This window comes from Procambarus clarkii, chromosome 2 (assembly GCF_040958095.1).
Source record: "Procambarus clarkii isolate CNS0578487 chromosome 2, FALCON_Pclarkii_2.0, whole genome shotgun sequence".
In the NCBI taxonomy this organism is placed as follows: domain Eukaryota; kingdom Metazoa; phylum Arthropoda; class Malacostraca; order Decapoda; family Cambaridae; genus Procambarus; species Procambarus clarkii.
Window position 1 is genome coordinate 40,127,815 of NC_091151.1, and position 12,675 is coordinate 40,140,489.

At 38.9% G+C, this 12,675-nt stretch overlaps 1 protein-coding gene across 1 annotated transcript; it reads right to left on the reverse strand.

The window, feature by feature from the left end:
- Nucleotides 1-1,116: 1,116 nt before the first annotated feature.
- On the reverse strand, nucleotides 1,117-6,487 carry LOC123762250 (UPF0389 protein GA21628). The gene is made up of 3 exons (XM_045748644.2): nucleotides 6,152-6,487; nucleotides 3,987-4,080; nucleotides 1,117-1,712 (listed from the first exon to the last, which is right to left on the reverse strand). Exons 1-3 carry the CDS (start codon nucleotides 6,330-6,332, stop codon nucleotides 1,517-1,519), a joined length of 471 nt encoding a protein of 156 aa, XP_045604600.1. The 5' UTR covers nucleotides 6,333-6,487; the 3' UTR covers nucleotides 1,117-1,516.
- Between the last annotated feature and the right edge of the window lie 6,188 nt (nucleotides 6,488-12,675).

A 12,675-nucleotide genomic window follows, 5' to 3' on the forward strand; every position in this document is an offset into this window, starting at 1 on the left:
TATAACTATCCCATGGGGGCCATGTTTACAGTTAAATATCACTCGGAAGGAACACGAACTCTTTACTGGCGCCTAACAGTTAAGAGCCAGAAGAAAAAGCAAAATATTTGGGGAGGGGGGAGATAACTGGAACAGTACCATTTACTCACCGATACGGGCAGTAGAGGAATGAATGCACTAGTGAAGTTGAGAGAGAGAAAGGGAATATCATTACAAATAAAGAGAGTAATAGAGTCAAAGCCCTCAGCAAAAGCTGGAGGGAAAGAAATAACCATGGAAGCAACCAGGACGAGTGCCAAGCATCAGATCCTGAAGATATGCACAAAGTGACAAGAACCCAGATCAGAAGTTCATGGAAGTTGGCATAAAAATCAATACAGTATTCTATTAATTAAAAGAATAGTTATAAAAAAAAAAATTAAGTCAAAGATGAGCACTAGATACTAGAGGATCAGGCTCAGTAAAATCAGGTTAGGAGGGGGGGGGGGGCCAATAATAAATTCAAGGGGGAGCAGAAGAAGACAAGAGTCCGTAGTGGGAGGAGGTCTCCGAGATGGACAGTCAAGGAAATGTGTTAGGACAAATGGAGTGCACTTTATCAAAGACGGCATTAAGAGGGAAAAAATCAAAGACGACAGGAAACCCTCCTTCCCAAAAAGATTGCATCCATACATCAGACTGCATGAACCAGACGAGAATTTCATGTACCCGTGCAAGTTCTAAATGTTATATTACATTGCAAAATCTACCTTGGTTGATGTGTTACTAAGTGTGTATATATTTTTTTTTTCCCCAAAATGTATGGTTCTTCCTTTATGGTATAAAGGGACTCTGCATACTTTAAGAAAAAGTTGTATTTTACTGCTAGACAGTACACAATGGAACTAAAGTACAGATTACCATTTGCATACGAAGTAAGTAATTTGCAGGGTTATAAAGAACCACAGTTTAAAGCATTTGTGCAATATGGTCCCTTTCAGCAAATAGTACCCAGTTTTGCCCAGTTAAGTTTGCTATATTATAACTACATTGCAGTTCTGTACATGCACTTCCTTTCATATATATTGCTAGTTTTTTTTTTTCCTTTTCTTTACTGGAAGAAACTTATATTAACGCTGGGTGGCAGCATTTTATTTAGTCAACAGCATACTGGCATGCATAATATTTGGTATATACTGTAATTATAACGTATAGTAAAGCTTAAAACCATGGGGGTTTGCAACCTGTTTTTGCAATAACAAGTATTTTCATACATTTAAATATTAGTTGTCAACACTTATATTTGAAGGTCCAAATTTGGGGATATGCAAATTTAATTATGTAGAGTAATACAAACATGTGAAAATTTTGTTTTATAACCAAAACAATTATATTTTATACCGAGGAACTAGTTGCATGGGGTAAAAACTTTTAAATTTAATATTGCTTACTTTAATATAATTTAATACATGTGTAACTAATGCTTTGAGCCTACACAGAGTAAAGCATGTACAAAAATTACCCTGTGCTAGTTATCCTACTCTGTTTTGGCCCCTTCAGCTTCATTATGCTTCTTATGCCAGTCTTCATTCATTTTTGATACAGACTCTCCCCTTTCTCTAGCCTTTTTACCCGAGTAGATCATGCCAAGACAGCCAAACAGAGTAGCCACACACATCCATATATTAATCTTGATCCTGGCTTTATTACGGGCACGTTCCAGAACATCTTGGCTGCAAAAATAAAAAACCAATATTACATATAGTACTCTTCCAAATTGCAAATTTATGGCAGTCTTCCTTTATTTTATGGTTAAAAAAAGAAAGATTTTTGTCTAGCATGCAAAGCACAGGAGAATTCAAGTTTGTGCAATACAAGTCCTCTAGAAAATACTTATGCACAACCTTATTTGGTGTACAGCATTGAGTTTAACAAATATAATTACAGTAACTTTGCTAAAATTTGCTAACCATTTACAGTACCAAGACACTGTACATCACAATGCATTAATGCAATCCTCAAGTCACTAATAAAGAGCAAGTTGGGGGGGGGGGGAAGATAAATACGCATTTTATCCGAGAAAATTTCTTTATTAAGGGTGAACATTTGAGACTAAGCAAGTGTTGTACAACTGCGTTAATTTTTCCCCCATCCAAAAATTACTTTTGAAACTTAATTTGCCATTCTTGCTGGGTACTCTGCCTATGGAATGAACAATACTATAGTCAGTAACATCTTTTCACAAGTTCAGTTCTTTGGCATCTGCAACTTTAGAGTTAAGCACCCAGAGCACTGCAATCTAGAATTCATCAAAAGGCAGGACTAAGCCAGGAAGACTATGTAGTACTGTATCACCGAACAATAAAAATTACAAATCTAGATATATCGAAGACATCAGACAAAGAATTCCAACAAGGTACAAATAAAGGACTTGCAAGGCACATTACTGCATGAAACTGATACACGACCATCCCAAATTCTAGGCATTCTACAAAGAGGTGCACCAAGTGGAACATAATGGCTACAACAATAAAAAAAATAAGACAAGGGCACAGAATTAGGAAGACAATGAACACTTCCATAACAAGATCACATGGCACTGCTGCAAACTCACGAGGAGGTGCAGGAACAAGAATGGAGGGGGACGAGGCGGGGGGAGTATTATTACCCTTGCCACAAGGGATGGAAAAGAAAGCAGGCTTACACTTTTGACAAAGACAGGTGTGATAGCATCAAAGTGCTCAGTAACTGCCAATCATCTTTAGTGTGGTAGAAAGGTAAACATTATCCTGGATGTAGAGATGCAGGGAGTGGGGGGGGGGGGGCCAAAAGATGGCAGAACCAATTAGATGGGACAGCAAGGCAGCACCAACTACCTGCCATAGTGGATAAAACAGAGGGAAGAGGGAGGGGGGGGGGGGGGGGTTTCCCCCCCCCCCCATGGGTGGGATTTTTTTTATGCATTTGACATTTGCATAATTTAAAATATTTAATAATTTAAGACAGTTCAGCAATACTGGACATCTTTACATAATCATTACTCATGATTATATAATCTTTATACAAGTAAAGATTTGCCAAGTGTAGCTTTTTTTGTTTAAAAAAAAAAAAAAAAAAAATCTAGTTGGCATGGACAGGAAGTCTGAACTGTACTTTAGACCCCACCAAGGCTAACCACTGACCTTTCATAGGACAACTCCCAACTGTTTCCCCCATCTCCAAGTTTCCATTGAAGAGATGCATCAGGCAAAAGGAAACACTGCCCAAATTCTTGGGCAGAGTAGGCAACCAAGCAGTAAACGTGTATGTTTGGCAAACAAATTTGCCAATATTATATACTGTATTTGACAAATATTCGGTTTAGAGGCAAGACAGAGAGGAGCATGCATAAAAGAAAAAAATGCATGGTGCACTAGGTGAAGCACCATTCATCAAGTCATGGTCACCAAACCATTTTACGATATTTTGGCTATGTTCAACTCGACCAAGAGTCTTTGGTTCAACCCTCAGACAAGACAAATGGTTGGGCAAGTTTCCTTTTTTGTCTTAATACCTCTATTTTGTCTAGCAGTAAATTGATACCCAGGAGTCTGGCACCTTTGGGGAGAGGGGGGGGGTTGCAGGCTGAGGCTTCCATCAATAAAGCTTTCTTTTGGATAGGGCAGCAGGCATCTTTGAACAATGCTTCAATTTGCATTTATATTAAAATTGCAATCAAAATTATTTTCTCCCCCCCTCCCTTTTCAGCCAGGATTCCCCCCCCCCCTTTTTTTTTGTTACTGCTATGCAATCCTCAAGGCTATAGAGCTATTCAGTAGGCCCAAGTTTTTTGTAACAAGTTTACCTGCAAGAAAGTAGAGCTAGGCAAGAAGAAAATTATTCATAAAAAGTAATCTTATGATAAAACTGACAAGTGGACATCTTGTAACCAACTTCATGCAAGAGTATGGTATTGCTACCAGCACATGCATGTAAATAAAAATGTTAGTGTACAGCCAAATGCTTACTTCACATGATCGGGAACTTCTGCAATTGTCTTGTATTTTCCACCCCAAACCAAGAAGAATTTCTCTAGTTTACTGACACGATGATCAGTCAGCCCTGAAAAGAATTTAAAGTTTTAGAAAATGTTGGGAAAGCATATTTAATATACTGTAGTACTACAATATATTTAAGTTAACTGAAAAATGGTAAACTAGCATAACCATCACCAAGAAGAATTTAAAAAATTAAGGTTATTATATAATAACATTAATGTATGCTTCTGTACATTATGCTTTCAAGTTTGAAAACATTAAATTATGAGCCGAGTAAATACACCAAATTGTGGAAAAAAATTATTATATACTGTACTGTATACAAGTTTGGAACACGGAAAATAGGACTTTGGGAATTATCTACAAGCGTTAGCAGTAAAATGCCTATTCTTCAGCTGTATCTTGTCAAGCTAAATGGATATGATTTTTAATTTTGGTCACTAGCGTTATACAATGAATAAATGCAATGTAATATTAGCATTCAGAGAAGTTTTACAGTTAACCCCAGGAATTAGAAACCCTATGTTTATTAAACTTTAAATTTTCTAGAGCCACTGTTCACATGTGGATTCCTAGACCTTTCATTTCTCATTGCCCCCTTTTCAGTAATTTTGTAACCTATCTCCCACTAAATGTATTTTTTTTTAATGCAACTTAAAAATAAAGTTAGTTAATTTTGTTAATACAGTATTTATTCAATATAACCCTTGTGCTAGTCTCAGTATTTGCTTTTATATTCGAGTCAGTTTTTCCCATCTCTGCATGTTCTACTTTTCAGTATTTTATAGCTACTCAACCAAATATGAAGTTAAAAAAAACTGAATTTTAGTCATGTCATCACATGTTTGGATAGAGCCATTTAGTTTTATTTGACAACCACAATCTAGTCATTCCAGTTTTTTTTTTTTAATTTATATTTTTAGTCATCACAACTGTTAAACTAACAGGTTCCTCTATATTTTCAGAGCAGTATATCATAGTCAAAAGGATGCAGCACACTTTTTACTTCAAAATCAAATAAATCTGAAAATGATCCATTCAGCAATAAATCTTGCTCAGAAATAATCTTCATCAGAAATAAAGCTTTCCAGTAAAATCTTGAACACTTATAGACTAGCAACAGGCATAATTTGACTTCAAACTGAAAAAATGTAGAGTTTTCAGTGTTGCTCTCAATAAGACTGCAGGTTCATGGCTCTGCGAGTAATGGAAAATCTTCAACTTTGATAAAACTACACAAGTTTTATTTAAGACAATTTTTCTGGTACAAGTTCTATGCATATACAATTTGGTCTTTGATCTGACAATATAATGCTTTAACTTGTCATCTTTCAACAATTTGTTTCTTTGGGCTCTTGTCTATTCCAACATGGTTGCACATTTCTGGAATCCTATACATGGGTTAACCCAAGTGACAACTGGGTCAGTTACCAATATGGTCCTGAACGAGTACACTGCACAAGATACTTCCTTACTATGGATTAAGAGACCTTCCCCAGGATGCAACGTATGACTGGAGTCTTCCTGGTTAACTATTTACTGCTAGCTGAAGTAGCTCCTGCTAGTTTGGTAGCAGGAGCTGAAACATGTTAGTGTAACAGCTGTGAAAGCACTAAACACTAAAAAGCTTTTTGATATTCAATCAGAACTGCAATACCTTAAATTTAGTTATATTGGCACTTCATTGACTGTCAGCTCACAGATCACCAACAAATTGTTCGAATGTGTTTAACACTAAACATCTCACAAGCCTTTGCTTAGGCAAGAGTCCTTTGTCAAGATCCTAATCAGCATACAGAAAAAGCACTGCACTTTCTCTTGTATGAACTAGTCTCCGAACATTGCTTCTACAGGCTAGTTGTAGGTGCGGTAACTGTCACTTTCCTGGAAGACTTAATTATACGAGGTTGGTCAAGTCCGTCTAGAATAAAAATATGAACTAGTCCCTTAACCCATTAATAAATCGAAATTGTAACTTGCTTAGCTAAATGAATTGTGGGGTTCGGTCCCTGAACCCATTATGTGCCTCTAACCCTTTCCACTACCACCCACAAGATGGGTATGGGGTACATAATAAGTGAATTAAACTAAACCATTAATAAAACAACATTTAAATTGCCTGTCACCAGGTTTACCTAGTTTGCCACTTGGTACACTGGGCTTCGCTGCTGCTACGGTCTCCACATCCTTCTTTAGGGCCTGGTCACTGAAGGCCCGGCCATAGGCGACAGCAGCAAGAGCAGGAACATTAGCCTCACACAACCGTTGAGCCGGCAGGCGCACCGCCAGGGCCCGCATACAGCTATATACATTCATGGTGGCGGCTGACACACAAGAACTAGGGGCAGACACACAAGGTTAGTGCAGGATGGTGCCTGCGTCAGTAGCAGGGACAGTAGTGGGTGAGGAGCACGAACCAGCCCCCGGGACTACAGCTCGCACCAAGGCCGTGTCAACACTGGCCGGCCGCTGGCACCTCAGGCGGTAACCTCTCGCTCCTCGCCCACAGCTTTCTTCTGAATTTTCTCCTCGCCACACCTCCTTCTCCTCTTTCCTCAAGTTTACCGATACTTATTCACCTTTACCTTGCTTTCTGGAAAGCATCGAATGTGCCCTAATTTGATGTGATCTTTCAATCAAACCATAATTAGCTTGTTAAGGAATTCCTTTTTTTATATGATCAATTGCTTAATTAAAGAACGATTATAAAAAAATTTACAATTTAATTGTTTATACCATTTATGTTTACTGTTAACATTTATGTTTGAGTAGGCTTTCAGAAGAGGAGAAATGTTAGCTTTAAGAAGAGGAGAAATGTGAGTATGGCAAGTGATGGCAAGAAATTGAGAGCGAAAATTACAGTGTTAAGAAGTTGCGTGTGGAGGAGGCCCCTGTCTGGACGCACGTATACAATCCTGGCTAAGGTCATCCAGACACCTCTCCTCTTCCCACCATCAACGGTTGTGTAGGCTGCACTGTAACCCGATTGATTTATGAAGTTTAAGCCACCCAAAAGGTGGCACGGGCATCAGTAGCCCGTAATCTGTAACTCGATAAATTGATTGATGATGATCAAACCACCCAAAGGTGGCACTGCTACCCATGTAGATTGGCGGTTAAGAGGCGGGACTAAAGAGTCGAAGCACAACCCCCAATGACAACTAATAACTAGTAACTAGGTGAGTACAGTTGATTAGCCCGTGATATGTAACCAGATTGATTGATGAGGATTATAAGCCACCACAAAAGGTGGCACGGGCATGAGTAGCCCGTAGGATCTGTAACCCCCATATGTTTGTTTTCATACTCTTTTTACCCTTTCTGTTTCTGTTTCAGCTCTACAAGCATCGCACTCCCTAGGATAAACCAATGCAGACTTTTATGCAACCCTAATATTCAGGAAAGAATAATCCCTCAAATAACCCGGGGTCATGCATAGCTAACTTGTTAACCGATTGGAGGGTCGTGTTCTAGGGATACTCTAGTAAGGTGAGGCTTACCATCAGCTATGGGAATGGCTGCTTACCTCTCACCCTGCCAACAGAAGTTGTCTGGTCCTGCATTCACCTATGTAAAACAAAGCAAAATAAAAACCCCGTCTCCCCCATTATACCTAACGAACGTAAAACCTCTGGAATTTTAGTTGAATTTACCCTAGAGCCATAGGTTTCTACTGGCCTCGAGGGAGATAGAAAGCCGGTGGCTTATCTAATGTTCTCACCATTTAATTCGCTCTTTGTTGTTGTTGTTTAAAATTCAGCTACTGGGAACTAAAAGTTCCAAGTAGTACGGACTATGGTGAGCCCGTGATGGACTTACCTGGCACAGGAGCGGGGCTGAAATTTGTAATTCGCTGTGTCGAAGACAGATTATATATATATATATATATATATATATATATATATATATATATATATATATATATATATATATATATATATATATATATATATATATATATATATATTTATATTATATTAGGAACGAATTACTTAGGTATGTTAGGTTACAATAGGTTAGGTTTTATAAAATTTAAATGTTAGTTTTGACATCAAATTGGAATCATATATAATACAATAAAAACAATAATTTCATAAGACTTTTTTTACTTTTTTGTTTAATTTAATATTTCACGAAAATTCGGCTTGTTACGCAACTCTGGCTATTAGGTACGACATACATCACTCGCTCACACACACTCACATGTAGGCTTATATCGAGGTCCCCTTCCCCCCCCCCCCCCCCCCGGGTCGAAGTACTGAGCTTCTCCAGGATGCAACACTGCAATAGTTGACTAACTCCCGGGTACCTATTTACTGCTAAGTGAACAGAATCATCAGGTGAAGGGAAACGTGCCTTTTCTTTTTTAGTGCTTGCCGGGGATTGAACCCGGGTCTACCACTTGAGTCTAGGACGTAGATCGCCTTTGTACTACAGCATCGATGTTCACTAGTGACTTTATTAAATATTAGTGTTTTACGTAACAAGTTCAACCATTGTACTGTGTTCTGTATAAATTAAATAATTATTATTATTATTCCGAGCGTCATTAATCATGTTACCGAAATTAATACTCTAATTGGTATCAAAATGTTTAGGCTAGATCATCCTAACTCTTGCACAAAAGCCCTCCAGACCTCCATTAAAAGTCAATTTAAAGGGGTCGATGAGATCAGCCCTTTCTTATCTGATTTGCAGTGTTGTTAGTCATGTGACCCTCAATCTTTCCTGGTATGAGAGTCGACTTACTTCTGAGATGATTTTGTCGCTCTGCGTTGTACTTTTACAAATCAGATATTCTGAAGACGAGGTCTCCATGTCTGGATACAATATCCCAAATGGGAGGGTGGGAATTATCTGGGGAAAGCACCAAGCCATTACGACTATATAGCACTTGGAAGGGGGTCGAGATAAGGATTTTGGATGGAACGGGGGGGGGGAGGGGGGGAGGAATGGTGCCCAACCGCTTGGACGGTTCGAGATTGAACGCCGACCTTCTTTTCCTTCAAGTCAAAAGTTCATTTGACTATTCCTAGGGTTTGGTTGCCCCCATCCATTTTTTTTTTTTTTGAACTGCAGCTCCCACTTATTGTACAAGCTTCAATGACTGATGGATTCTGACCAATAGGTTATTTGAGTCTTTTAATCTGCTGCACAGTAGTGTTGTTGATTTGATAGTTGTGATGAGCATTGTTATACCCTACATGCAAGGTCTTAATTTTTCAGGATTAAAAAGCATTTGACAATTTTCCGACCCATTTCGAGCTAATAGAGATCTATTTGTAAGGCCTCTATCAAACTTCCTACTTTTCCATAGATCTTAAGTGTCATCTGCAAATTTGATGACGTGGTTTGTAATATTCTCATACATGTCACTGATGCATAAAACAAAGTTGGTCCCAATATGGAAACTTCAGGTACCACATTTGCCACATTTCTCCAATCAAATCTCTTTCCTCTGTCATCTACATCAATGACCTTCCAAATGCCGTTCAATACCTCAAGCAAATTCTAGTTGCTGATAACCTTAATTTTCTCGAATCCTAACTATCTTGTTCTAAATGACACAGTGAATGCTGAAGTAAAAACATTCCATCTTTGGGTAACTTAACCATCTCATCTTAATATGGATAAAACCTTTGAATTTTTGTTTGGCAATGAGTCTACCAATCAAATTAACCCAAGAACTAACAATATCCAAATTAGTAACAGTAGATTGTAAATTTCTTGGTGCTCTCATTGATACGTTGAATTTCCAGTGCTATATACTAAGTATATATATAAAAATTAAACAGTTGGCATTTATTCTAAAATCAGATACAATGTACCTCGCCTTGCCCTAGTAGCTATTACTTGCTCATTTATACTTCTCACCTATGGTATTTGTGTCTGGGGGTCTATTACCCAAAGTAATTTTCAAACCCTAATTGCTCAACACAGGTCAGCAATTAGAACAAACTCAAGCCCCAGACAGTACTCTGCTTCCGTACTTAAATCTTTAAATATGCTAAATATTTAAGTCACTACACATCTTCTTAAGTGTACTCTGTATAAATAAAACTCTGAACCGAAATGCTAATCCCAACCTTAAGTGCTTCCTAAAGGGCTGTATCAAACCCTTTGGCACCACACTAGAAACAAGTATCTGATATTCCAAGAGCGCGACTTAACCAAAGCAGACATGCTCTGCAAATCAAGGGGGCCAAACTGTGGAATTACTTCCCTAATCACATCAAAGACTGTCCTCTCAACCAACGAGAATAACTAATTACTACTAAAGTAACTATGTGAACAACCTTGCTTCCTAAATGGTCGTATTGGACATTAATTACTGAACCTGTACTGTTACCGATATCTGCAGTGTAAAATGTTTATATAAAATTGTACCATCTGTATCTTGTCAATTTTTAAATGCTTACGGAGAAAAGTACTAACCTTTGTTCTGTTGCAATTGCTGCTGTTCCTTTCACGTAATTGTCCTTTTATTTGTATTTCTTTACTGCAATTCGTAAGTGCTTCCGATCTCATTTAGTTGCTTCTTACTCCATTATTTTTTTCCCCACATTGTGCCCATAATGCTCTGTATATTAGTAACTTTAGGCATTTTCTTATCTAGAAATCCTCCACTCTCCTCGTTTCTTTTATTTAGACAAGAGTATACACATATTATTAGCTTTGAGGATAGTTTATAACAAATTATGTAACTAGCTTATCAATAATGTAGTTTAGCTAAATTTTTGAGCTCTGTTCATATTTCCAATCTCTTTCTATTACCGCTCACAAGATGGGTCCAAGGTGCATAATAATTACATCCAATTAGAAAAAAATTACATAGTTGCTCTTGCAGAGTTCTGTATTTACCAAGATGCCAAAAACAGATAGCACAGTTTGTAAATAAACATTTCGTACTGATGTATGAAATCAGTAACTCTCAATAGCAGTATTACACGGCTTATGTTATTTCTGAAAAAAGTTGTTGTATATTTATTAATTTAATCCATGTACGGTACTGTACATGGAGCGGGAAAGACAATGGCTTGAGTTCACTAGCTCTATTGGACGGGAAACATCTGCAAGACAAGTGTGGGCAAAAATTCAGATAGCTAAGGGGGGCAGAGCCCGGCCTGCGGCTCACAAAGACCCCCAGGGTAAGGCTGAGGAACTAATTCACAAGTGGAGTGATGCAGCATCCTCCTCCTCCCTCCCTGCAGAAATCAGCAGGGAACAGCTCCTGCGACATGATGACAGAAGAATTAGGATAACAAGAGCACTGTCTAGTGATGACGAATATGGGGAACCAATCACAGCCCAAGAAGTAAGGGGCGCTATGAAAAAGGGTAAAAGTACAGCACCTGGTGAAGATGGCGTCACCTACGACATACTCAATGCACTGTGTGAAGTGTCTGGGAATCCACTACTCCACCTGTTTAACAAGTCATTCCTAAGTGGAGTGTTACCCACACAATGGAAACACGCAATAATTATTCCCATACCGAAGCCTAATGACCCTGGTAATTACAGACCTATCAGCCTCGTGTCATGCACTTGCAAGATGCTTGAAAGAATCATCCTAAACCGGCTGTTGCACAAAATAGGCAGGTTAGGGGAGGGGGTCAATGGATTTGTTAAAGGACGGAGCACAGCAAATTGTATAGTTAATTACTTGGCTAATGACACGGCTAGGTACTCTGTATTTGTTGACATCAAAGGAGCCTTCGACAAAGCACAGGGGATTGCGATCCTGGACGAGCTTGCATGCATGGGTGTCAAGGGGAGACTCATGAAATGGGTTGAAGACTACCTCACAGGGAGAACAGCCAAGGTTTGCTTCAATGGAGCAGTCTCCAGAACAATGAATATGGAACTCGGGACCCCCCAAGGCGGAGTCTTAAGCCCTACACTATTCAATGTACTTATGAACGTCATTGCAAGTATTGATTTTCCGGAAGGAACACAACAAGTGGGATATGCAGATGATGTCCTAATACAAGCTCCCACCTTGGGAAAAATTGAACAGTCCATTGAACTCCTCGGAAGGAAATGTATTGAGCTCGGTTTCACTCTCTCCACAAACAAGACGAAGGCATACTCCCATCACAAGCGGAGAGCAAATGAAGAACTGCAAATTAATGGTGTAACACTTGAATGGGTTGACCACTATCGGTACCTTGGCGTCACTGTCGGCTCTAACAAGGGAAAGAAAGAGGAGCTCAGTCAACTCATAGGAACATGCAAAAGTCGACTCAGGGCACTGAAAGCTATGACCTGGAATGGACATGGAGCCTCTATTGCCGTGCTCAAAATGATGTACACAGCCTATGTGCGCTCCGTCATAGACTATGCCGCACCAGTACTGTGCACCTACTCCCAAAGCGATATGAAAAGGCTTGAAAGCATTCAAAATGAAGCCATGACAATCATTCTTGGAGTTCCAAGAACTGCCAAAACGTCTAATCTACGAGAGGAGTTGTCCCTTCCCAGTGTTAAAAGCAGAATTCAGGAGCTGAATGCTAAGCTTGCAATTAGGATAGCCAGAGATCCCCATTACAATGATATTGCCAAGAAAAAACTGAGCTCTGTGCTACTTTCAGGGGGAAACAGAAGCAAAAAATGGCATCACAGAGCAGTCTGCTACCTTGAAGAGCTTCCCCTGCTTGAG

Bases quoted from the DNA above. Each gene is read 5' to 3' on its own strand.
- LOC123762250 (XM_045748644.2), bottom strand. From the start codon at position 6,332: ATGAATGTATATAGCTGTATGCGGGCCCTGGCGGTGCGCCTGCCGGCT. The intron at 4,081-6,151 runs GTAAACCTGGTG...AATTCTTTTCAG, and splicing joins TGTACCAAGTGGCAAACTAG to GGCTGACTGATCATCGTGTC. The intron at 1,713-3,986 runs GTAAGCATTTGG...TTATTTTTGCAG, and splicing joins GAAGTTCCCGATCATGTGAA to CCAAGATGTTCTGGAACGTG.